Genomic DNA, 27,854 nt, shown 5'->3' with positions numbered 1-27,854 from the left:
GTTTTCATTGATTTACAATATCTTTTTTATCAACCTTCTTTCATTACTATTATTTCTAAATGTCATTACTAGATCCGCTTATGCCCATGTATAGATAAATGTGTATATATACTTATATAGATATATATTTGCTGTATAACCAAAGTCTGGCCGCGACGTTCCTCGAACTCACCAACCAAGCACGCAACTTAAATAATTAATTTTATCCGTCTACACAACTTCAGGATATTTACCCGATCCGAATTATTTATCATCTCTATTATGATCTAAATTTGGTTGATTTTAACTTGTCGAAACTTCAAATACATTAGTTATTAGTCAATCTTTATCATTACAATCAATATTATTATGTAGGAATAAATTTAATGCAAAAGACAGCTTTTGTTCATCGTGCAGACAATTTCGGTTTTTATTGAGAAAAGATAGATGTAGTAGAGGCTATTTAAATAATTTAAATAATTGTCTCGAGGAAAATAAGGGTTTTAATACCGGGTCTATGTACGGCATAAATCGATTTAATTAAACGTTTATTGCACGATAAAGAATAGATAGCAAATTGTGGAAGAAAATTATTTTTTTTTTTTTTTTTTTTTTTTTTTTTTTTTTTTAATGTACGTAAATCACTGTTACACGTTTATACGAATCATTGATCATTTTCGAGTTCAATGACCCGGAGTTTTTGGCAACCAAAATACCGAAATGCATTTAGGTAAGTCGAAGAAACATTTCATTTAATCGAACGTATATATTGAGTTGATGGAGGAATAAAAATTGATGACTCTGTGCTTGTAAAACTTTCAGCTCCAGTTTAAATAGAGATTGTCAATTTTAAGATTATTATTATTATTATAATTATAATTATTATTATTATTATAATTATTATTATTATTATTATTATTAATATTATTTTGAAAAGGATTAAATTTTGGTTTCAGAAGATTGTCGTGCTGAATTACCAAACGGTAGAGAAGAAATAAAAAAATATAAACTGAGATGATAGATAAAAATAAAATGATACAGATAAATTGAATGAAAAAGGAAAGAAGAAAAAAAGGGTACGATCGAAAGTAGAGTCTCGGTCGTTGGCTCTGCCTGGGAGGATGCAGTTACATAAGAGAGGAGAATAAAATTTATGGTTCCTCGTTGCTCCCGTTACCCCGTATTCTCAGTGATATTATGGACGGGTAAGGTTTTTGGTGAGATGCCAATATCCAGCCCGTTTCAACCAATCGGCTGAAATTTAGCCGAGTGCCAAATCTAACGAGTCAATCGCATCGACTGTAACCAAAGTTGCTTCAAAAAATACATTCTAAATTTTTTAGCTCTCTCTCTTTCTCTCTCTGCAATAGCTTTCGAATTTAAATAGTCTTCTTTAATTTTAATTTATATAATCCCCCGCAAGTACGTCATTAGACCTTTTTAAATCTTGTTAATACTTTAGTATTCTGTGATTTATTTATTAAGTTATCTGTCCGGCGCGATGGCCTCGTAGTACACTATACAGATATTTTGTCCAATTTATAATAATTATAATAACAATAATAATAATAATATTGTTTTTGTTTCTAAGAATCAATGGGCGAGAACCAAAAATAGATGACGTTACCTTTAGTGAAATTTAAGCGTAAATACAGTCATGCATGCATGCTTTCAATACTCAAAAGGTTGGATCATGCCTTGTGTAATATCAAAGTCCAATTAAGGAGGTCTTTTCCCTACCAATTTTGGATTATAATTCAAATTAATTTATTTTAAAAAAAAAATTTTTTTTGCAAAATTTAAAATTAAATTTTTCATTTAGTTTTAAATAAAAAAAAATCTTTCTATTATTTTTTATCATCATTTTCATTGAATTTATTTTAATTAGAGCAAAAAGACTTCCTTAATTAATCAAACGTTATTTTAAATAATAAACAACAGTTTTTATATCATGTAAAAACATATTTTATCATTTTAATTATTATAAAATAAATGAGTATTTATATTTAGCAATTATTAAAAAATTAAAAGAAGAAATTATAATAAAATACTTGATTAGTTATTTTTTTAATTTTTCCACTAACATAAGCTAAGGAAAAATTAAAAATGACAAATAAGTTTTCAGAAGGTTTTTTTTTTGTGATTAATCTGTCAAACTTGTCATCTGTCGCTAATTAAAGTTTATAATAACTTTTGTTGATGAGTTTACTGTCTAAATTTCGAGATCAAGTCAACAGTTTACTCAATTAAATCACCCGTTACACCAAGAGGCTGTACAAATAGATGGACAGTCTTTTGACTAACCCGCGTTTAATTAACTCAATGAGTAGTTTACTTTAGAGAAAGTCACTTTCGGCCGTGCTTAGTTTTTAAATCTGCAGAGCAAATCAGAATTAATTACAGAGTTTAATTGAACTTAAAATTTTTATTTTTAAACAAAGCATGGCCGAACAGTTGTAAACGCTTATAAAATTTATTTTAATTACTAATAATAATAATAATAATAATAATAATAATAGTAGTAGTAGTAGTAGTAGTAATTATAAATACTATTTAGTATATTCAACCTGTTTAAAAAAAAAAAAAAAACTGTTCTGAGTGACAGAAATTTAAAATAAATTAATCTTTTGCAAAAGAGCCGTTAACAGATTTTTCAAAGTATTAAACAGAGTAGAAAAGAAGCAGTAGAAGAAGTAGAAGAAGAAATATTACCGATCATAGATGGACGTCACATTGCAACATTTATTGATAAGTTGAATTTAATTCCTCTTGTGTTCTTCTTTTTTTTTTATTTTTTCATTGATTTTATTTTTTCTCTTTTTTTGTTCATTTTCTTTTTTATTTTGTAGGTTTGTTCTTCGATAATTAATGAGTCGAGCATGAATAATAAATGTAGAATAAGATAAGGAAGAAAGTAACAAAGATTTCCTTAGCGGCCTCTGACCCATCGCAGTAAAGCCTCTGCCAGTACGTCCAAATGTGCCTTTGTCTGTAAAATAAAAATAGAAAAATGTATTAATACATTTGCGTGACTCAAGAAAAAACTTACTTTATATACAGTGAGTACTTTATCTCTATATATACATACAGATTCTTAAAAAATGCAATTTTTTATAGATAAAAATAACAATTTAAATAACTGTATAAAGCTTAAACTTTTGTAAGAACAAGAAGAAAAAAAGGAATTTTTTACTATCTGAATAATTAATTAATATATTATAAATTTTATAAATACCAGGTGAGAAAATTAAAAATTAATTTACACAGAAAAAAATCAAGTAAATAATTTTGAAGAATTTCTTTTTGATTTAAGCAAAAAAATTTTGAAACTAATAAATTTTTTTTTAGTGTAAATAATATTTGTAATATTGAAATATCTAAACTGATATTGTATGCATGAAGTACTTACAGTTTTGTAGAACATGCAGGCCTGTCGGTCCTCGTCTTCTCCAGTAGGACAATCGATAAATCCGTCACACAGGACGTGATCGTCGATGCACCGATACCTTCCCATTCTGTCGGGCGTTGGACATGCAAATCGTTCCATTCCGTCCTCGGATGACGGGCACTCTGAAAATTCAAATAAATCCATTCATTTATTCCCATGAAATATCTGAGTTGACTTTAAGCGATTGAATAATTCATTCCAGTTCAACTAACCAGCGATTCTAGTTAAAAATTAAAGACATTATTAATAACAATACTATTTGTCATGCGCAACAGGTGGAATCGAAGAGAAATTCTTAAACAGAGGTAATTCTTCAGATTCTGATATTGAATGAAACTAAAAACTAGTTTTATTAAATTATATTTAAAAGCAATCGGACAGACGCGAACAGTTATTGATTTTTTTTATTATTTTATTCGTCCTTTCCATTTTAATTGTTTTGAGTGATTGACGTCAATGAGGGAAGCGATTCAATGGCTAACACTCAAATTAAGCTTTCAACTTTCAACCAATGCCTTTTGAATCTACATATTTAATATTGTTATTAATTATTATATCATTGGATTTTAATAACTCCCGTTTAATTATTCGATTAATTGCTCCATTGCAATGTTGTAATTTTTGTTAAAAAAAAGAAACGATTTAATTACAATTAAAATAAATTATCACGTTAAATTATAATTGATGTTATTTTAGAAAACTCAGTTGAATTTTTTTTATCAGTTCGGCAAAAGAAATACGGTTTGTTTTTCTATCAAGTTTTGTTAAAAAAAAACACGTCATTATTTACACAAGTATATATAAATTAAAAGATGTTAAAATAAATTCCATCGGGATTGGATTGCGTGGTTTTATTCGAATAATTTTCCAACATTAATATTTTAAATTCTAGTACTCTGGGGATCATTAAATCTCGTATTATATTGACATTGTATTATATTATATGACGTTATCAAATTTATTTTCATTCTAAATTATATGGTTGTAAAAAAATTTTGAAAAGTTTTATAAATAACTTTTTTATTACTCGAGCAATCGACAATCTATTAAATCGATCGTAATATAAATCTTAAATTTTTACAGCGTAATTTTATAAAGTTTTGCGGTAATAAAAATTAAGTTTGACAGGTAATATCTATTTATAACGGTATTATTAATACCGCTGAAAGATAATTTAAAGAACATTAAATAAAACTTTTTGATTATTATGTAAAACTTTGCATCAGAAATTTATACTGGCGTGATGAATCAATTTTTGGCATCGATATACATGTTAGAGATTATCAAGTGCTCAAACTGGTTTATTGCATTTAATTCCTCGACTCGTGCTCGGTATATTGGGACAGGATGGCAGAAAGTGCAAGGGGCAACTAATTGCGAAACTGTGTAGGCTGGAGTTGAACAAAAATAGTTAATAGTTATGGTTATAATAATGATGATGATAATAATAAAGATTAATATCCATTGAATTTAGGTGTAGAAAGTGCTAAAGGTAATAACTGTTACATCCCTTGAGGATTATAATCGTCCATACAGAAATGGCAAACGGTCACGTAATCAACACTCGATGTGTTTATTTTCAACTACCTTCTGTATTCACGCTCATTCACCTCGTTACTTTTACTTCTTCTCTTTATTTTTATAATTAATAATTCTATTAATTAATAATTACAATTATTTACTCTTCTTTTTTTTTTCTATAAATGCTTTTGTAAGCTTAAAAAAATTGTTTTCATTTTATTTGATGGCTCAGCGAATTTTTTTCTGGTGTAAAGTTCAAAAATGTTGTACTTGTCAATATTGTTCTATTGATATGAAACGAAAAAAAAAAAAAAAAAAATAAATAAAAAACATAGCTTTTTGTTTTTGACGTATAAATGAAAAAACCATTGAAATATTAAACAAGATTCAATTTAAAAACATTTTTGACACACAGAAAAAAAAAGTTCACTTGAGCCAAGAAAATATTTTTCTTCCTAATTATTTTCTTGAGTGAAAAAAAAAAATTTTTTTTGACACTAGAAATTTAACTTGTTCCAACAAAATTAATTCTCTTGCTCCAAAAAATTTTGTTTTTGATAGAAGTAAATTTTATTGCCTTGAAAAAATTTTTCTCTTGCTCCAAAAAATTAAATATCTCGATAGTAAATTTTCATTAATATTTTTATTGACTAACATGTCAAATTGAATCATTTTTTTTCTCAAGGTGAGAAAATTTTTTTCTAAACTGAAGTAGTTGTTGGCGCTACTTCCCTAAAGTATCTAAAAATTTTGATCAAATAATCATAAAAATTTATTGTATCAAGTATTTATAATAATTTGAATTAAGAAAAAATTACTTTCCGAAAATTTTCTTGAGCCAAGAATTTTGTTCTCTAGTCAATAAATTTTTCTTTCTGTGCAGTTGTGTAAAGAAAATCTTTTGATTTTTCTTAAAAATATAAAAAAAAAAAAATATTTAATAAAATTTCTACAGGTACTTTATACAATCACAATACATATATCCAAAAATCAATATAAAAAGCAATTTGATGAACGAAGTAGGGCAGAAACTTCCTGGGAGAAGCATAATTGAGAATTATGATTTTAAGCTTTCCGCTAAATAAACCCGTCAAAATGAAGGTACATTAACTATTCAATACACGAGAATAATTAGTTATTGTTATTAGTACATTAAAGCTTAATTTCAAAATGAATAATTAAAATATTGAAATACTGGCAACAAAGTTAAGTAATTATCCAAGCATTGATTATATTTGTCCTCGAGTATCTAGCTCGTTTCACCAACAATAATACAACTCACATCGCAACCGATAAGTCTCTTCAGGTTTGCTTGCACGTGTATTAAATTGCAATAACGAGATACCTCGAGAGCCGAGAATACAAAAGCTAGCTAATAAATTTAATGCTCATACTTGGTATACTCGCTCGTAATACCAAGAAAGGTAAATACACTTATACTTACATACACTTTGGTGTATATTAGTATATTTGCCTTGGTGCTAGACTCTGTGTACCTTAATCCTCCCTCGCACGTACTACATCCGTCTTGTAGATCGCGTAGCATGCTATGTCTTTACACACCCTCGGAAATCTCTTTCAGTTAATTAATAAAATTTATCCTTCAATTTTATCTAATGAATTACCTCAAAAAATAGACAAAAATAAATAGCTCAACCTAATTTTATAAAAATAAAAAATTGTATGAATAGCGGGCCGAATTTAGCCGAACGGAAGTTGATAAATTTTTAAGCGGAATAAAAAATTAAGTAGTTCTAGGTCTTGGATGTGGTAATATTAGCAGTAAATCCTCGCTGTTGTGTCTTTTAATAATAATAATAATGAATAAAGTGTGCTCGGAGACGTTCATGACACTACGAAGTATATATTTAAGTATTGATAACCGATTTATCGTTCTCATTCAGCACATGACAATGTTTAACGACCTACATTTATAATCATTCAAACTATAAATGAAAATAGTTATTGTGATGATATGGACGACTGTATACATCCGTACATTCAAGATGACATTCATCCTGTCCTTTCTCGGACAGGTGACATGTGAATTGTAGAGATGCCACAGGTAGGTGGCGAGCTTTTTGTACGATCGATACACTTTTATTTCTATATTTAGACCTCTATTCATTTCATTATCTCACGTACTGCACAAAGGATTTACTACTTTTATATAATTGACCTCTGGTACATAACGTTAAATATACATATGATCCCACAGCTAAATATTGTTTTTGATACTTAAAAAAAAAAAAAAAAAAAAAAAAACCAAGAATTTTCTTTTAATTTAAGATTTTACTGAATCATATTTTTTTGCATTTTACGGATGTACACATTTTTTGAAGTTACGGAAAAATTATCAAATAGTTTTTTGTCAAAAATTTAATTTTTTACAAAAAAAATTTTTTTTTAATTAATTTGATCGATATTGAAAAGTTTTGTTTCTTTTTATTAAAAAATATTTAATTACTATAGAGTTATTAACAATGGCCGGATCGATTACTTCAAAATAGATCATTTGAAAATAAAAACCCAAATTGCTTTTTAATCAGTAAAAAATGTAGTTATCGTCGCATGTACGGAATTTTTAAAATTTTGATTTTAAAGATTTTTTTAGCAGGGTTAAAACAAGAAAAAAGCAGTAAGAATAGTGAAAAAATTTTCAATCAGTCGCTAATTTAAAAAAAAATAAAATTTTTTAAATTCCGTATGTGCGATGATAACTACATCTTTACTGATTAAAAAGCAATTTAGTTTTTTATTTTCAGATGATTCGTTTTTGAGTTATTGATCCGACTATAAAGGGAAAAATTTTTTCTAGTGCTCTACGAGATTGTTAATAACTTTGTAGTAATTAAATATTTTTTAATAAAAATTTAGGGTAATAATCTTTAATGTACCCTTAATAAAATAAAAAAAATCCGAACTCCAAATTCTTTTATTTTCTCTGTCAAAAAAATTCCCCCTTAATAAGTTTTTAGATATTTTAAATTACTAAATTTTTTTTTTTATTTTATTAATTTCATGTCAGTAAAGATAAAAAACTTGATGGATTTTTTAGTCTAAAAAGATGAATTTATTAAAATAATTTCTTGTATTGGATAAAAGTTATTTCATAAAAATCTAATAGAGAATTTTTTTAATAGATTTCCAGGATGCCAATAACTTTATAATTTAAAATGTAATTTCAACTTTGAGAAACGAAAAAGTTAAAACAAACACTTCACACCATTAAAAAAAAAAAAAACTAGCTAAATAAAAAGCAATAAAATATTGTTTTTAATAAAGTTTAAACTTAAAGAATATTTAATTTAAAATTTTCTAGTTAAACTTTCACGAGTTTCATAACTATGCTGCTATTCTTATTATTCTTATAATAAATATTTTATACCTGTATATATTTAATAGCGTGTAAGTACCTAAAGTCACATAAAATCTCGAGACACGATAAGTTAGGTGGTCAAGTGATAAATCAATATCGCAAACACCACCTTATATAATACTTATAAACTTATAAATATAAATTATAATAATCCTAACAATAAACTAAAGTCACCATTTATTTTTGTTTTATTTATATACTAGCCCTATTGCTACAGTTAATTTACAAAAATTTCCATTAAAATTCCCCAGTCATTGTTTTCCGTATCAAAAACCACGGGCTTGATTTAAAAACTTCCGAGCTCGGTCTATAAATATTTTTATAATTATCCATAAAATAGCTTGGGTGTTTATTTAAAAATAAAACTAAAAAAAAAAAAAAATTAAACAGCAGGTATGTTTGCTGACAAGAAGTTTAAGTGTATTTTTTATGAATAATATACTGTGAATTTTTTTTTGAAATTTATAAAATATTTTTTTTCATATTTAATAAATATTAATTAAAAAATGAAAGCTTATACTTGATAAATATTTAAATAAATTTATCTATCAGCAAATTAAAGCCCTGAGATAATTAATATATATATTTAATAGAAACGTCAAGTCATTACTGTGAAATAACTAATGAGATATCACAAATTAACTACCCTCGAATAAATAATTTAATGAGCAGAGGTTCACGAACTTTATACGTAGATTGTCAGATAAAGAAAACAATGATGCTCTGAAAGTGAATAGCAAATTAAATGTTAAAGGTAGAGTGAGCTAGACGTAAAGTGAATGCTCGGAGTAAAGTGGTCAATCTTAGCTTAGTTATAATAACTAGCTTTTCTATTGAAAAAATTAAAAAATAAAGTAAAAAGAAAATCTTGAGATAAAAAACAAAGTTTAAAGAGTGAAATAAAAAAAAAAAAAAAAGCTGGAGAATAAAAAAAAAAAGGTAAAGCAAGAAATCAAGAGAAGAGTGTATGGAGGCTTCGTTCAATGGGGTGGTGCTCTAGTTCTAAGAATTCCCGGGCGCTCCCTTCTTTCTCTAGCTCATTTCTTTGGCCACCCCCGCAAGCTCTTCTTCTCAGCCATCTAGTCTAAGAGACGCCAGTGTGACCTCGGAGTTTTTCAGATCCCTTACTCCACTCAAGCGCATGTATATGTACATTTTTATATCTATGTAGCCGCCGTTTGGAGAATCTTCAGATAACTTTATCCCATTCTAGAATCCTCGGCTACACAGAAAGGCTTTTGCTTGTTACTAAACTCCCAAACGGAAGAGCAAGGTAACAAGGACCTTAATTGTATTACCCGGCTCTTATTTATATAACTTTACTTTATATTAATAATTACTTGAGTTCAAGGATTTAGATATATTTTAAAATGGGGCGTGGATATACTTAACACATTTTATTATTTCAGAGATAAGTTATCTCGCTCTAAAATCAATTTGTATTTTTTATTTGTGGTCTATTTTTATTTATTTTTATGTTTTTTTCATTTATTTATTTTTTTATTTATAACAAACGCCAAGGATAAACTTCGATAAATAATACAAGATTTTATGTCTGATAAACAATTTAAATCAATAAAATTAAACAAAAGGTCACGCAACGGTGAAAATTAATTGAATGAAGCACCGGAAGCACTTTATTTTGTCTCATTAAACAGTAATTTTTAATCCGACAATGTAAAATGAGGAATTGGATTAAAAATTTATCAGACAGATAAATAACATGAGGATAGATATTTTTAGGATTTTATTGAGACATTATTATTCTTTCGGGAGCACTCTGGATTAATATAAATGTGTGGGTGTACATGTTGAGTATTTCTACCCTTAATAGTATACACAATTCGTAGGTTCTATCTCGGCAACCAAACCGCAAGGTATAATTTTATTGATTACAGAGCTATCGTGTAAAGAGGAATTCTGTGAACAAATGTTTCCCTCAAATTATACACTCTGCAATCGACTGTTGTTTAAGGTTAACTCACAATAATTGTCACCTAGTTCGAAGTCTACATTGTTAAAAGCCATATATCCGAACAATGAAATAACACTGCTCAAATAATGGTTTGTTTAACCTACGCAAGCTTTTTATCACTTTTTAGGGCTCTCGATAAAATTAATTTTTTATGAAGAGTAGAATTTCATTTAATTTTTTTTTTCATTCCATATAACATTATAAGGACAAAGAGTTGATTATATTAGTTGGCATTAGGTCACCTAGGGTTTGAAACTCTTGATAAATTTATTTCTAATTATTTTTACGTACAAATCGATTTGTTTTTTTCATCCCCTACACAAAAAAAAAAAATTAAGTTGAATCAAGAGAAAAATTCTTGAATCAAATAAAATTTACTTAAGCCAAGAAAAATCTTAGTCTAAAAATTTTTCTGCTCAAATCAAGAAGATGAAATTCTTCAAAATTATTTCCTTGATTCAAGTGAATTTTTTTATCTGTGTAAAAGGTTTTCAGGCCAAACAGTTGATAAGTTTATTTATTTTTTTTTTTTTTGAAATTAAAATTTTCTTCCATGTAAAGAATAAATGGCAGCATTTAAATGATAAATATTACATAGTGATTACACTGTTTGAAATGATCATTATTAGCAGTTGATCATTACTTATTAATATTATCAATCGACTATTATTTATTACAGTTTATTTTTTTTCGTCCAAATTTGCAAACTTTAATTAAGAACACCCTTTAAAACGTTGAAATAACATTCCGAGTTTATTAAATTTTTATAGAGTCTTTTTCGTCATAAAGTAGTCATAAAATTTAACGTTTCTAATTTTTTTAAAATTATCAAAATAAGGTTTTTAATTCTTCATTCTGGTCTATTAAATTCCCTCAAGCTTGGAGATAAAATTTTAAGTATTCATAAAAACAACGAATTTATAATTTTATTATACGAATTTTTTCACCAATTGTACGCTATAAAATTAAAAATACTAATTTTGAATATTACTTTTTGATAACTAAATTACTTTTATTACTAGATTTAAAAATTTCATAATAAAATTAATAGTTAAAAAGTGGATAATTATGTTGAATTTGTTTGAAAATAAAAATAGATAAATTAAATCAATGATTACAATGAAATAATTACAAGTCCAATAAATACTTATCAGAGGTGTCAAAATTTCAAAATAACTAATACGGCAATCGTATTAATAGGATAAACCAACCGCACAGTTGATTATATGTTACTAGATATTTAATGTGAATGAGTTAAATATCAATCGCCGTCAATGGATCGTGAGTATTATCTAGTTTAATGCTTCTATATACGATCACTCTAATATAAATAGATCTGATACTGTAGATAGACTGGTCTATCAATCTATAATTATTCACATGTTGGTTAATATTTATGATTGTTATATCGTCAGTAACTAACAAATGTTAGCTAATCCCACAACAAAGTAATTAAAATTTTAGATACCAGTGTCTAACAATTGTTTTATAGAATATAATCTGTTGGAGACAATAATTCAAAATCATTGATAAAGATTGATGTAATAAAAAATAAAAAAATATCGACAGAGTAAAACAGCGTCATTAATTAAATTTTATAGCGCAATAGTTACTCGATATTGGAATCGGAAAATATAAATAAACAACAAGGGGGCGTAAAAAAACGATGATTGCTGGTGCGTGAATTTATTTTTGTGAGAATAATGTATGAGCATCAAAACAAATTTTCGAGAATTGCTCTATCAATTTATTTTTTTGTAACTGAAAAAATATATAACCTTTATGCCCGTTTTTACTTTTAAATTGAACGTGACATAAAATTTCATGTAAATAAAATTTATGGTGCACTTTTGGTTAAAAAAACTACCTAGTATTGAGTGGGAGGTTAAAATGTTTCTTACACCGATGACATTTGAATAAAATTTTATTCCACCCCGAGCTTTTAAAGGAATAAAATTTAAAAATAATCTCTCACAAAAATCCCCAGTAAACTTTATAAGAACCCAGATGATAATTAATACAGCTGTTCATTAAATTCTGCTCGAATATTCCGTATAATTTAAATTGAAATTCAGAACGTAAAACTTTTAAATGAAGAATTATTAAATTTATGAAAAATAAATATCTTCCTTAATCCTAAATAAAATATTTAACTGAAATAATTATTTTGGAGTGAATTAGCGCGTCGTTTAATTCAATGAACGATGTAATTATAACGCACATGAATAATTAGTTAGTTCATTAGCTGTCACGCCTCCTTACAAATCAGCGAAATAATTAGCTGGACTAGTAGAGAATAGAGTCGAGATCTGATTTAATTCAATTTATGATTCGGTAACACAAACTCTGGTTTAGTTATTGTTATCATTAAAACTAAACATTTTGTTGTTACCTTTGACCTATACGACGAATCAAACTACCTGAATATGACGTATATAAATATGTGGGTACGCTTGTTATAGACATTTGTAACTGACAGTTAGTACACATACATACGCTGTTCTATTTAACTTTACAATTTAACATTTAAACACCTCTGTATGAGATACTTGATGCGAAACTATTTTTTAAAATTAAAATATTATACTCGGACATTTTTATTCCAATATTTCAGTTAATTAATTATATTTTTCATTGTATACATACATTTCATAATTACGGCCATGGTTAACTCTTTTGTTTAAACAATAATGTATTCTTTATTTTACTTTAAATATTAATAAATACAAAAGATCTTTTTTTTTTGCCACCGTAATTACTAAATTTTTAAATAAAAATTATAATTAAATTGAATAATGAAATCTAAATAACAAAACAGTGATATATTTTCCCTTTTCACCGCGTAATTTAATAGGAAATAGAGTCTAAAGAAAGAAACAGTTGGACTCTAAGAAGATACCGTCGGTAAAATATAATTTTAAAAGTTTACTCAATAAATTACAACTTTCTCCATTTAAATTAATTAACATAGCTAAATTTTACTTTTTTCTTTCGAGGAATTATACCTCGGATAAATTTCATTTTATACTTTCCTCCTACGTGTAATTCTATAAAAAAAAAAAAAAAAAATATTTATATATATATATATATAAATAAAGAAAAAAAAAAAAGAAAAGCCATAATCTTTTCAAGTTTGAAAATTCAATAAAAAATGCTGTAAAAATATAAAGCAAAGGCTATTTTCGAGCTTACCCTATAAATAGTGAAAATATTTATAAAAACGGAAGAGGAAATGTATTAAAGTATAGACTCTCGATAACCGCAGTCTTGTGCTGGCGCATACACAGGTCAAAGCACCGGCTGAGCGATGGGGTTGTATGAGGCACTAACCGAGGATGTGTAACGGGAGTAGAGTGGAAAAAAAAAATAAAAACTCGGAAAGAAAGGCGATAATAGAGGAGGTAGGCATTGGGCGAGTGGAAAGAAAAATAGGGAATGCAGGAGCAGTAGCATACCACTACACCCAGTAAAGAGCGTATATAGTAGTCTAGTAGTAGGAATGGATTGGCAGTCAGCCGAAGCGCCCCTAGTGAGTGCAATGGTCGCTTAAGAGCGGCGCCGCTTTTGTCACCCTCACTCCTTTCTTCACTTCTTTCCTATACTATCGCCTACGGCTAAATCTACCCCTATTCACTCTAGTAAAAGTCTAGGCTCACACTACAAGGTCCAACTTTCCCTGTCTGGCTAATAAGAGAAGAGGCTTGCATCAATCTTCCTTTGATTCTCAAGATGTAAAAAATATTTATTGCCTCTATCGATTTTATTCAAGTTCAACAAGTTATTGCCAACTTTAATTTTTTAATAAATTGTTTCAATAAATAGAGTTAAAGTTACATCTAGATTTAATTGCAAATTGCAAAAAAAAAACCACAAACTCTTGAGGGATATTTAAGTGTTTCATGAAAGAAATAGGTCAGTAAAACGACACGAATGAAAGCTCAGCTCGTTTTTATTAAACATAAAAATTCTAGCGGGGACAGAAACAGTTTTTAGATTTGAGTATCGATTTATTCAGAAGTAAGTATACGGTAATGGAGAGTTTCAAGCGTACATGTGATAACTTTGGAAGGTTATTTCCGTACTTTTTTTAATCTTTTATCATACTTTTTTTTCCATTTACTTGTCTATATATTTTCCCTGTCTCTGGTGTATATTTTTCCTTCTTTTATGACGAGATGAAATATTCACCTTGGCCTTATTGCTCCCGCTGGCCATTAATTATGGTCAACATTCTCTTACTTTACTTCCTTGTTTTCATTTACTACTTTGTTTTAATTCTATTTATTTCAGCTTACTTCCTTGTTTATAAAACTTACATAAATAATCCATTTTTAAATTTAATACTCTGCTGAATATTTCAGCCCCTACTAGTTATTCTGTTTTAATTGTTTATTTATTTTTTTGACGTTTGCATAAGCTCAGAATTGTAAAATTTGTATGCAAAAGTAAAATTTTAATTTAAATTTGTAAAATAATTGATAATTAATATTTAATTGATTAAGAAATTTAATTTATAAAAAAGTTTTTGTTTATTGTTAATATAATCTCATTGTTAAATTTAACTAAAATAGAAGAAAAGCTCGTTGTTAATTTAAAACACAATGGATGTTTCTATTATTGAAAATCATCAATGAAACTTTTGATGAACAAACAACATTAATTTATCAGTTGGTAAAATTATTTAATAGGTTAAATATTTTTCTCACAAATGGCCTGTGAAAATAAAAGACACAACAATTGATTTAAAAAAAAAAAAAAAAAAAAAAAAAAAAAAAGCGATACAACAAAAGAAAACGTACAATAAATAAAAGATTCCGTCAGATGTTATCTCATCAGTGTTAAAGCATCTACAAGACTGAATAAAAGGGCTCGATAAAATCACCAGCGCAAATAATGCCGACATTTATTCTCAATAATGAGTCATGTTAAACATTATCTTCCCGGTTAGGTATATTATTAAAGTCCCCAGCTAGCATAAATCTCAAAAACAATATTACTCTTAATGAAATTTATCGTTCAATAAAAAACAAATGGGTGTTTCGGTAAAGTTGTTCTTTAAAATTCAAAGTAAATAGATATTTCAGGCACGTCATTATCTTAATAGAAATATTTATGAAAAAAGCTTTTGAGATTTTTTGCAAGAGTATCTCTGAGCTGTGAGTGACGGATATTAAATCCCGGAGAGCTTTGAAATTGTGAAAGCTCAAATCACCGCTGACTATAAATCATAAAATATAAGAGTACGGGAGAGAGAGAGAGAAGAGAATAAGAGCTGGTGGATGGTAACAACTTTTACTGACATGTCGCTCACGATCGTTACCACTGATTTTCTCAACTGAACTTACCCCACAGACTTTCAGAAAGACCGATACTTTTTCCGTAGCGCCGTTTCTTTTTATACCTATCAAGCGCAATCTTATTTTCAAACATATATCTCTTTCTATATTCTATTTTGTCTTATATATATATATATATATATATATATATATATATATATATATATATATATATCTATATGTATATTTATATCCTTGTATCTTGTGACGGGTACACTCATACCGGCACATCCGAGGTGATTTATCTTTTTTACAAACTACAGTTATTCACACAGCAGGTATTAACTTAGATTATTTTATTTATTGTCCAAGGATTTTACGAGCTGTAATCCTTAAATTTCATTCATTTATCAATTTCTATCTCTAAGATAATACCGCGGTAATTTATTTTATTTTAATTAAAATCTTAACAACAAAAATATTACTTTTAATTTTAATCAAAAATAATGATAATAATAATTTTTTAATCAATAATATGTAAAACAACAATAAACAAAGTCAACCGAAAAACTAATTAAATGATGGCTAAAAATTCCACATACTCATCACTATTATAATATAATTACATTTTTTTCTTCACCGGTACCTTTTATGTTGGTCATATGATATTATCTTTTTTTTTTTACATATATATATCTATATATTTTTTTTTTATTATTATACCACTCTTTTATCCTCCTACACTCGCTTCAAGTTAACATATTTCACGTTTTTTTATCCCTTTATAAAAGTGACACGACATTATATATAAAGAAAATGTTTTATTTCATTGGATTAATTAAACAAGTTTAAGCCTAAACGGTTTTTAAAAAGCGAGTTATTTATTAAAACACAAAAATAGCTCGAATATTCATAAACTTTACTCAAGTATTAAAGTCCATTAAACCGGCGAAATACGAGCAACAAGTGGGACATAGTGAAAGAGAACATCATACACCAAATTATGTATTTAATACTTCAAACTGAAAGGATTATCTAAATGCAACAGACAGCAAGCACACTCAAATTTACCCGACGTTCTAATGCCAGTACAGTGTTTAAACACAAACAGACGCCGCTCTAAAAGGTTACGATAAAAGGAATAAAAAAAAAAAATATTTTTCTCAGTAAAGTTGTAAGCGTTCAAAAATTAATGAGACTACGCTGGTACTTCTAAAGTGCATTTACAGGAATAATGTAAGGTAGTAAAAGGGATATTTTAAAACCTTCACACCTTAGACCTTAAACTCGAGACCTTTGTGGTAACATTAACCATGACCCGCAACAGTTATATTAATGTTTGTCATAAAAACCCTTCGGTGTAACTATTTTTCTTCCCGCAACACGATCGCTGTTGAGCAAAAACCCGAGATCAAAGTGGCATTAATCCTAATTACTTTTTGTTGCCTTATGGTTATGGTGGATTAATTGGGAGTACTTTTTATCTCGGCCTTGGCTTACAAATATTATTTTTTATCGTCTTTGGGTTAAATTCTTATTTTTTCGAGGATCAGAACTTTTATCAGAATTTTTATTTGAATAATGACTTTCATTATGGGAAATATTGATTTTTTAATTAAAATAACATTATGAATATTGAAATTATGTCATTACCTTCTTTTTGATATCACAAAAATTTATATAATTTAAAAGTAATTTATCGTTGAACTCAATTATATTGAAAAATCCGATTTCTTTTTTATTAATAGAAGTTTCCTGTTGAATTTATAAATCAGATAAAAAAGTTTATCGCTTCTGCTGCAATTATACATTTTATAAAAAAGTAACTTGAATAATCATAAAATTCTTGATTAAACTTATAGAAGGATTCATTAGCTGTCAATAAATACAATTTATTACCACTAAATAAAGCTAATTAATTATTTAAAAAAATCATTTTAAATTTACTTTGCTCTTTCAGAAAAATTATAAAAATTTAACAGTAAATAATTTGGCCGCTCAAAAATTTAATGAGCCAGTTCTAAAAATTTTTCGCAAATAAACACCTAAAATAAAATACCGTGGAACAATTTAATTTCTATAAACCCACGGATATTTCATAAAAAAAATTAAGTTCAAGAATAATTCACCAACTGAAGAAGCAAAAATGAAAAAAACCAACTCATTAAAACTTTTAAAGGAGCTTATTACGAAGACGAATAATAATTAACAGCAAGCTAACATAAGCTAAAATCTAAAAGATAATAAGCCAAGTCTATAAGCAAGGAAATAACGATAAAAACTTACCAATTTGCGGAACGTCGTACTGGCGATTGCCACGCGCAGTTCGAAGCATTAGCTGGGACGCCATGCTCCCCATGGCAACTTCAGGGATGCTCGAGCCTAGGAACGGCGGTGGCTGTCCTTGTTGGCCCGTAGAACGGGATTCACCGGGCTTTCTCCGTCCCCCTGCGACCTGATTCCTCTTGCCCAGTGTCCTGGCATAAGCATTATTCCCGATCCTGTTAGAGACATCGCCGTTGCCCTGCTGGACTTTCCACGGATACTCGACCAAATCGGGCTGGAGGGACCACACCGAGGAGCTTTTAAGCGGCGCCCTTCCTCCGAATTTATTATCATTATTATTATTGTTAACTCTTCTCTCCATTGACCGTCCATTCAGATCATATTGATTTACAATACTAGCACTAGCACTATTACCACTACCACTACCCCTGTGTTCACTCGGCATTTCATCAGAGTCACCTAATCCACGTTTATTATCATTATTATTATTATTATTATTATTATTATTATTATTATTATTATTATTTTTATTATTATTGTAATTACTACTAGCACTAGCGTGACTTAGACGTCTCCCCGGACCCGAAAAATCTCTACGAGTGTCAATGTTCTCCATTACAGGACTAGATAATTTATTTACAAGTGCTTTATTATTATTATTATTATTATTGTTATTAATATTTTTAATATTATTATTAGAATTAAAACCACGTGAATTGTCGATAAAGTCTCTAGAGAAAGGATCTCTCTGGTCGTAGAGACTCCACTCGGGAGGCAAATCGTAAACTGGTTCGTTAAATCTAAACGAAGAGTCCGATTCACTGGATAGTTTATTGGGAGCACCAACTGACTGATCACTGAGTCTCAGCCGATGATTGTGATGGTAATGGGAGCCAGCTCGGTTCCCCAACGTCAGCGCCAGACCAAGAGTTATGTAGCACATCAACCAAATAATTTGACCCGACATTTCGAATCTTGGTTTATCTTCGCCACAAGGATTACCTTTTGTTTATCAACAAATTATGTTAACAATTATTTGGTGAGGGTAGCAGGCGGTAACATTAAACCCCGACTCTCGAAACACCTCCTGGGTTGCAAGGACCCAAAAGTCTAGTGTTTTAGCACAGCTCGTTACCACAAATCGATTGTCGACAGTAAGTTATTATTAGTCATATATTCGTTGTGCTTATCTCGGCGTACGTCGACGTATGAGCTTTGTACGTGGTTCGAGTATAAAAATGCGAAGCAAGAAGGAAGGCTTTTGTCGCTGGGAATAAAGGATAGAGGATAATACCAAATTCGGAAGGATCGCTGAAGTGAAAACGATTAAGACAGGAGAGACTGAGAGGAGAGAGAGAGATTGAGAGAGAGGCTTACGGCAACTGAGGAAGATAATTGAGTGCGCAAATAAGAGGAAGACTTGAGCGTTTGGAGAGGAGCTGAGTTTAGGAGGGAGGAAGATTCAACCGAGCTACCAAAAAGCTGTCGTTTAATTTTTTTTTTTTTTTTTTTTTTTTTTTTATAGTCTTGCTCTTCCTCACAGTTATTCGTTGACTTTTATAGTCTTGGATTTTTTATTCTCAGCCGCTGTCCAGGGTTTAATATCCTCCAATTGTTAGCAATAATTAACAGAGTATTAACGATCTTCGTACTCTTGTTTGAGTGGCTTCCGAAGACGATACTTTTTTCGTCCTCCTGAAATCAGGTCATTATTACAAAAGTGTGTCCTATTGCTTTGTAACAGAATCTGAAAAGCGAGTGCCGAATAATAACAGTGAGGTTGGTACAACCGGTGCTTATTGTAAATCTCAATAGTGAAGACTGTTTTGTGCTGGTATCGGTGCTCGCCATCGTGATCTTCGTGCATTTGGTGCAGGTGCGAATGTGCGGTTATTATTTTAAAAAAAACTTAATAATTAACATTAATATTGCTTACAGTTAAGTATTAACAATGAATAATAAATAATAAGTTATTATTAATTTTAACCTGACAAACTAAACGTCAGAACCCTATAAAACGTGGGTGGGTCTTACACGACTTCACCCCTCATAAAATTCCCCGGTAACCTTCACTCTAGCCCAACTACTACCATCTTGCAGACATTTACGCCGGTCATTATTATACATACACGTATATTTTTAAACTTAAATAAGTATTTATGTTTATGCTTATTTTGTTATTCCTTAGGTTTTTTTTTTTTCTACTTTGTATTTAGTTCTCCAACACGATATTATTTAATACTCTCTAGATAAATATACTCATAAAAATCTATAATTTTTTTTTTACTTTATATTTTTTTATTAAATATTTATTTCAATAAATATATAATTATTTCTCTATCAACAATGCAACACAACAACGCGCGTCCTTCACGATCAAAAAACGTACTATTTAAATATTTACTCTATAGACATCTGTATGGACGGCATATCTATACATATACATATAATAAATATATCTATACATATAATATATATATATATATATATATATATATATATATATATATATATATATATATATATATATTTTTTACCAAAGAACCTCTTCATACATACATAAATAAATAAATAAATCCCCTATTTCATGTACGTGTATAAGTATATAAATATTCAATCTCAATTGTTTTTAATATGTTTGTTTTTTTTTTTTTGTAAACTTTACGTCGGTGGAAAAAGACGCTATAAATACACACTATTATTCAAAGTTTTTCTCTCTAACTTTTATAATAATAATAATAATAGTTATAGTAATTATACCATAATATACATATAAATGTGCACTTTTGCATGCTAAGGCATTTGGTGCATTAATAATTACCGTGGATAATAATATCTGTGCGTTTACACATGTAACACGTGCTCAATGGTGCTTATTAAACACAAGTGCAGTAAACAATAACAATATTAATATAAATAAAATAATTATTGAATTAATGTATAAAAAACGACTTAAAATTACGTGAAATATTTATTTGGTTCGAGTATCACAATTTAGTGGTTTGCCGGCGGTACATAATTCGTTTTAGTATTAGATAAAATAAAATAAAAGTAACAATAAGTTGAGTATGAAAGTAAGTATTAAAGAAGCGTAGAATTGAGCGGTGCAGTCGACAAAATGCCAGCCGGGTCTGTGCCCTCAAGCGTTTTTAGTTAAACTCTGTTGAGGCAACAGTGGAAAAGGGCCGCGTGTGCTCCGGCGTAATCAACAGGTGTCTCAAAAGTGCATAAAAAATATAGAGAACTATTGTCAGAAATAATATATCATCACAGAGGATTCAGAGGCGTGTATGCTTTCTGTGCTTTCAGTTAAATATTAATATCTAGGTGCTGTCATTATTATATCACTGTCGGATATTATCTACTTTTACGTACGTCTGATTATTTATATTGTACACTCCGCTTCTGGTTCTGCTGTTGTTTATGGAAAATAAACTCTTGCTTTGTTATTCTGCTGTTGGCTGTTGGTGGGGGCTCAAGACGTTAACGTTAAAAGCTCTGAATATTAAATACCCGAGATGACGTTGCTCTAGCTGTTGTGTAAGTACTCGATACTAGACAGCTATTTAATATTTAAATATTTATCGTGTGTTACTTTAATCAAGGCTGATTGTTTAATGATGTCGATAACTGGAGTAACAACTTGTCTCATTTATTTTAATTATTTTTATTATTGAGTATTGTAGTGAATAAAGCAACTGCTGATCTAGTGACAATCCATTGACTGAAGTAAAATATACCTGCTGGGACTAGGTTCACTTGGTAAGATTTTATTTCCCCTTCTATAAATTCGAACGCCCTTCCACCCAGTTCACTGATTCATTTATTCACCGTTGAATTTTTTAAATATATAATTTCGATAAACTATCGGTTTCCTTGACCACTACTTTATTGTGTAGTGTCGACGTCAGCGGTAGCGTAATTACAACTCGTGTGATCATTTACACCACTGATTTTTTACGACAACTCTATTAATTTGTCTTATTTACTTTAACGTGTCCCCTTTTTCTCAACAAAAAAAAAAAAATTCTTCTCAAACAACTTCTGTTTTTTTTTAATAATTATTCAAATTCCTCTCTTTCTCTCTTCTGCTCTCTCTCTCTCTCTCTCTCTCTCTCTCTCTCTCTCTCTCTCTCTCTCTCTCTCTCTCTCCTCTCCTCTCTGGTATCCTCGTAAGCTTGTGTTTTGAGTCGTTTGTTCACATAATAAATCCCGGCAGTTGGACCCTTGGTCACTTTTTCAGTGCAACAACACTCACTGAAATTCAGTCACTAATTAATCACACACTGTTTAAACTATTTATCAACCCAGACTCACTGTTTGCTTGAATTACTGTCACTTGTACGCTGCCATAGTTTTAATTCTGTTACCGATCACGGGGTCAACGAAACTAAAATCAAACCCGGTAGCAGAAACTCCAAATAAATAAATAAACTTTATACTCAGGCAGTTTTTGAGTTTATAATTATAAAGATCAACATTTTTTCCAGCTCACCTCAGGGCTTGCCGGCTGAGTAATGAGACATAAAACTCGTTTTAGATTTTAAATTAGAGCGATAACGAATCTGAGGAAGAACCAACAGAATAACAAAATTATAAAACAGCCTCCTTAAAGCGGGTGAATAAAAGTTTTTTGACAATCGTTTCTAGTCATTCGTTTGCTTAATTAAACAGTTTTAGTTTTAGCAAAAAAACCCAAAAATTTACAACAATTGAATGACAACAAATATCAACAGAATAGAGAAAAATTCACGTTAGTAAACCACAAGCCGGAGACACATGAAAAGTGTGACAGTAATTTAATTACAAATATATTTCGAAATATTTTCCATGAATATTTCTTGTCCATCAGTCACGTAATACGTCGTTCGTTGAGTGTAAAGAAAAATTATTTTATCTGTTGGTAATGTTTCCCGGCAACGCGACAATCAGCCTCTACAAAAATCTGCAGCTGAGCCGGAGCCGTGAAGCTGTATAGTGAGCAAAATCGACGTGGGGAGGTGGCGATCGTTGGAGGGTTGGGGATGATGGTGGGTTAGTTTAGCGAGCGAGCCGGCTGGCGCCCTCACCAGAACTAACACCCACGCTGCGCGTCTAAGCCCCGTCATTTTAATGCGTTGCGCATACCCCCTTCCCAACAGTCTATTCAAACTCTTGCACCCCCACTCAAGTCTCTCACAACCACCCGTACAACGGAGCCCTATACCCAAGCAACCCTCTCTACCCGTCCTTCTCAAGCAACAGAATAATAATTCTGTCACCCTTTACCCAACTTGTCGAGCTATACGCTCCTCTTTGTGCTTCTCGTCTCCCGTAGAGGGGCTCACCCTCTGCTCACTCCACTACTCTTCTCTTTTTCTTTTCCTTTTTCTTTTACGGCATATCCATGCACACCAAGTACAGACACCCTCTTATCCGGCACCCTCTGTCCTCTTTGTCTCTCTTCCTGCTTCTAGATTTAACCCACAACCTCCCGACGTCACCATACACACAACAACTACTCTACTCTCGCACCTTCGAGCAGCCGCGATGACACCCCCTTCACGCGCTTTAACCACTCTGGCTTATTTTACCTTTTCTGTTGTGTTCTTTTTTATTTTTTATTTTTTATTTTCTTTTTTTTTTTAACTTTTTTATCCGAGCACGCAACCGATACCTTGAGGCTCTTCTATGTAAATCACACACCACGCAACAGACACTGGATGTATAAATTTAAAAGGGAAATTAATACCACTGAAAAAAGTAAAAAAGGAATAATTATTTTTGAGTTAAAAAAAACTTACGCTTTGTCAGCCTCATCCCCTTCATTTCTTTGCCAATGATATTGTGTGTATCAGTGCACAATACAAGCTAACCATAAATGAATTTATAAGGCTTTTTTTTATATTATTTATCAGCGCGATTTCAAGCATCAGGGATTTTATTTACTGCGTCGTATTCCCCATAGCCTTGGACTTAAAACATTAAATTTTAATGTCACTTTTTTATTATTTTTTCCGATAAACAGAAGGCTGGAGGGAGCGCTTTTGAATTTTAATAATAAATCAATCCTTGGTCTATAAGTTATCAATTGTTAGATTTGGCTTTTCTTATTATGTATTATAATTTATGTGATTGAATTATTTTATTTATTATTTATTCACTACTTACCAATTTCAATTTATTATTGGATTACATTTTTTTATCCTGGTATTTTGAAATGTTTTTTTTTTTACTGTCGATTTATTTATTTAAATTTATTTTTACCCTTTCATCGAATATTTTGTAAATTTAATATCAAATTTAGGTAAAATTCCATTTCCTATCTCGCGAATCTCATTTTACATGTTTGTACATATTCCGAGAAAATAACAAATATATGCGCGTATTTCATCCCGCTGTGACATTACTAAAAAAAAAAAAAAACTTAATGGAGTAATTTTAGAATATTTAAAACTCGACAGTAGGATATAAGGACTAATTAAAACCTAAAAAAGAGATAGTTCTTTTTTCGCGTTAATTTAATGAGAAGCGTTTGCATAACTTGTAATTCACTGGGTGACCTTTCAGGTGAATTTGAATAATAAATTTCTCGGGAATGAAGAAATTTATCCAGCTCCAAGATTTATGGTAAATTAATTTAACCGTTGAAAAAATCCTATTTAATGAAATGCCTCTTAAAAATGACACACCTTTATACCCACGTACATCAGTGACGTCTTTTTCAATCTGATGTCGCTTTCTTGATAATAGAAAAAATTTCCGATACCCTTGAGATACATGGGAAGCATTCAATTGATAGATCCATCATTTTTTTTTTTTTTTATATATTATATACTTTATAAAAATTTTTCAATATAAATTTCGTTATTTTTATAACATCTATGAACATTTATAGATATATCTTCGTCTCTTATCTATCTACACGATTGTAAGTAAATATTTAAGCGCTTATTGATAGCTATTAAAAACAGAAGATAAATATTTAAATGCGATGACCTGAAAACAGGTAAAAAAAATTTTAAACCATAAAAGTATGAAAGATCAAAGGTTATAAGTCAATTTGTTTTGTTTTCTACACATGTTTGCTATTTTTTATTGTTATTTTTATTTTTTTTTTTTTTTCCCAGAAAAAATAGTGAACATTAAAGGCGCAGAAAAAAAAAAACAAATAGCTTTCATTGAATTTTTATTTGTTACAGATAAAAATTTCAGTTGTCTTCAAAAGCTGTTGAGTATTTTTAAAAATTAACGAGACAAAAGGAAATACATTTCAAAGTAAAAATATTTAAGGGATAAAATATAGAACATCAGAGTTGAGTTGTTCCAATGCTACATCGAAGGACCTGAATGAAATATAACTCCAAGTAATTTAACTCTTTTTTTGACAGGAAAAATAATTTATGAAGACTAAAATAGCATGTCTATAAGTAAAAATTATTTGCGTTGCGAGAAAAATAATTTTTTTCAACTTATTATTTTTTTCACGCTACTAATGAGAAGTTAATTTAATATATTTGTTATTAAAAAGTTGATGTGACATTTTCACCGTTATTATTTTTCGTTGTTTCAAATTACTCGGTTATGAAAAAAAATTTAATTATGTAAAATGTTAATTATAATTTGGATTATTCAAAAATTCATATTACATTAAAAGAAAAAATTTTTCCATTGAAATGGAATGAAAATAATATTTAAAAATAGAAGATTTAATAATTCTTGAACCTCCAACATAATTAAAAGGATAATTACATAACGTCAATTATCGCTGATTGTAATTTATAAGATAAATAATTTCTGTGTAATGTCTAGTAATAAAGTAAAAATATTAAGTGGCTGAGACACTCCCTGAAATAAGCCGTATGGTGTCTACTTGACGGTTATATTGTAATGCATATCATACCAGGTATGACGTAGGTAAGCCGTGTGAAATATTCTCCACATATATTACAGCCTAACATAATAAACTCTTCACGGAATGCCCCACTCGTTATTAAATTAAATTACATTTATAATTTGCTTACATTGTAATGTTTCCACAAGTAATTAATCCAATAAAATTAATGGTCTATATTAAATTAATTCAACAATATTTGAATTATTTAATACAGAAGTCATTAATTCGCTCAATAATAATAATAATAATAATAATTCAACCAGTTCTAAGGTGAAGATGATATCTTCCTCCAAAATTATTCCTTTATTTAGACTTGAAATTTTCCGTGGGTGCTGATAATAAATAGTAATAAAAAATTAATGATTGTTAGTGCGTCGGCTACAATATCAGATAAATTACGATCGTGTATGTTTAACTCGAAATTTTTATTTATTTTATTCCCAAAATAGTTGAGACGATTCCTTTGAAATATTATGAGCTTACGTGGCTTTTATTTTTATTCGGGTAAAAGATGCCCTAAAGTATACTTTTTATTAGAACGGTAAACAAAAGACAATTTGAATTACGTTAGCGGTCTGCGTCATTTAGGTAAACTAAGATTATTATCGATAATTGTTTCTGTAATATAACAAAATAAATTAAAATTCAATTGAGGGTCTTTAATTTATTTTTCTTTATAGCATCTTACCATAAAAAATTTCATTGAATATTCATCAAATTAAATTTTATATTACAATTTTTAATTGAAAGTTTCTTCAGTGTGTGCAATAAATAATGCTTAAAACTGCCCCATAGCTTTTTAATAAAAATAAAATTGTCCTGTAGAAGAAATAGAAATCTAAAAAGACAATAAATTTGTTGTAAAAATTCATTAAACGCAGCCTTGTCTAGTTTTATAATAAACAAGGATACTTTTTGGACTTGAGTACACACACATATATTAATAGTACGCGGAACAGGGATGCTACGTAAATAACTTGAAGGAGATGTATACAAGTCTATCTATAATGTATATTATTCCACATAGTTCGGGGTCAAACCTACGCACGGCATTTAAGATACAGATAATGCTCCGTATCTCGAAGCAATACACAAGCCAGTAAAATAATGCCGAGACAATAGGATGCTGAAAAAATTGTCGCCATTAAGAAAAAACATTATTATTTTCCTTTTGTCTCTTTATGTGTCTTTCGTATCGTATATATATATATATATATATATATATATATATATATATATATATATATATATATATATATATATATATATATATATATATATATATATCGTATATATATATATATATCTGTATAGATTATTAACTTGAAAAATCTTTAACCTTTCTCATGAATAATTTATCGAATAAATTGTATTTTAATATCATTTTTAAATAGCTTTTAAATATTAACCGTGAAATAAATGCGCATATTTATAAAACTTATTATGAAGCGCTTAATTGGATTAACCGATTAATTACGGGCATTAATAAATCGATTAAATAAAACGAATTTACTGCGGAACAATAATTCATATACATAAAATATGAAACCGAGTACTGCAAATAGTAATGCGTGAACGAAAATTCAAGCATGTAACAATAATATTATCTGTCTGTTGAATAGTTTTGCTCTACTTCATAGAAGGCGAATGTGAACGGTCACCGGTATGTAGATCGGAGGACATAATTACCGGGCGGGAATATTTAATAAACTGCTTGCTACCGATCTATCAATACAAATCAACACCGAAAATTATTACGAGAAAATATGCGTTGGCGGTTGCTATACATAAACGGGTATAATGTGTAACACCGAAACCCATGATACAGTGATACCGTGATACTGTGTGACCTCGTTGCCATTTTGAATTTACGTCTCTTCAAACATTATTCCATTACATAGCCGACGGATATGTTTCATATCTATGCATACATTGAATCTGCATCTGAGTACATTGTATACAGTTCACTTTTTCCATTTTCAATCACACATCTCTTGATATTCTGTTTATACAATTTTTTGAATAAATATCATTGCAAGTGTTAAGTTTTGTGATAACTCAAGTGAAAATGGAATCTATTAATAGTCTTCTTGTTGATATTGATGTAATAATCA

At 29.1% G+C, this 27,854-nt stretch overlaps 1 protein-coding gene across 2 annotated transcripts; it reads right to left on the bottom strand.

Moving 5' to 3' along the window:
* Positions 1-569: 569 nt before the first annotated feature.
* Positions 570-22,344, bottom strand: LOC141530168 (uncharacterized). Of its 2 annotated transcripts, XM_074247120.1 has the most exons (4): positions 21,240-22,344; positions 17,865-19,559; positions 3,389-3,549; positions 570-2,968 (listed from the first exon to the last, which is right to left on the bottom strand). In XM_074247120.1, the coding sequence occupies exons 2-4, from the start codon at positions 18,829-18,831 to the stop codon at positions 2,909-2,911; spliced, it is 1,188 nt and encodes a 395-aa protein (XP_074103221.1). In that variant the 5' UTR covers positions 18,832-19,559; positions 21,240-22,344; the 3' UTR covers positions 570-2,908. The 2 variants fall into 2 exon arrangements, with proteins under 2 accessions (XP_074103221.1, XP_074103229.1); XM_074247128.1 differs by lacking the exon at positions 21,240-22,344 and having other exon boundaries at positions 17,865-19,911.
* Positions 22,345-27,854: the final 5,510 nt, after the last annotated feature.

The sequence above is a fragment of the Cotesia typhae genome, unplaced genomic scaffold, assembly GCF_013202065.1.
Source record: "Cotesia typhae breed Kobodo isofemale line unplaced genomic scaffold, CoteBio_Ctyphae contig_119, whole genome shotgun sequence".
In the NCBI taxonomy this organism is placed as follows: domain Eukaryota; kingdom Metazoa; phylum Arthropoda; class Insecta; order Hymenoptera; family Braconidae; genus Cotesia; species Cotesia typhae.
The sequence above is the reverse complement of the archived record's forward strand: the minus strand, read 5'-3'. Positions and strand labels throughout refer to the sequence as shown.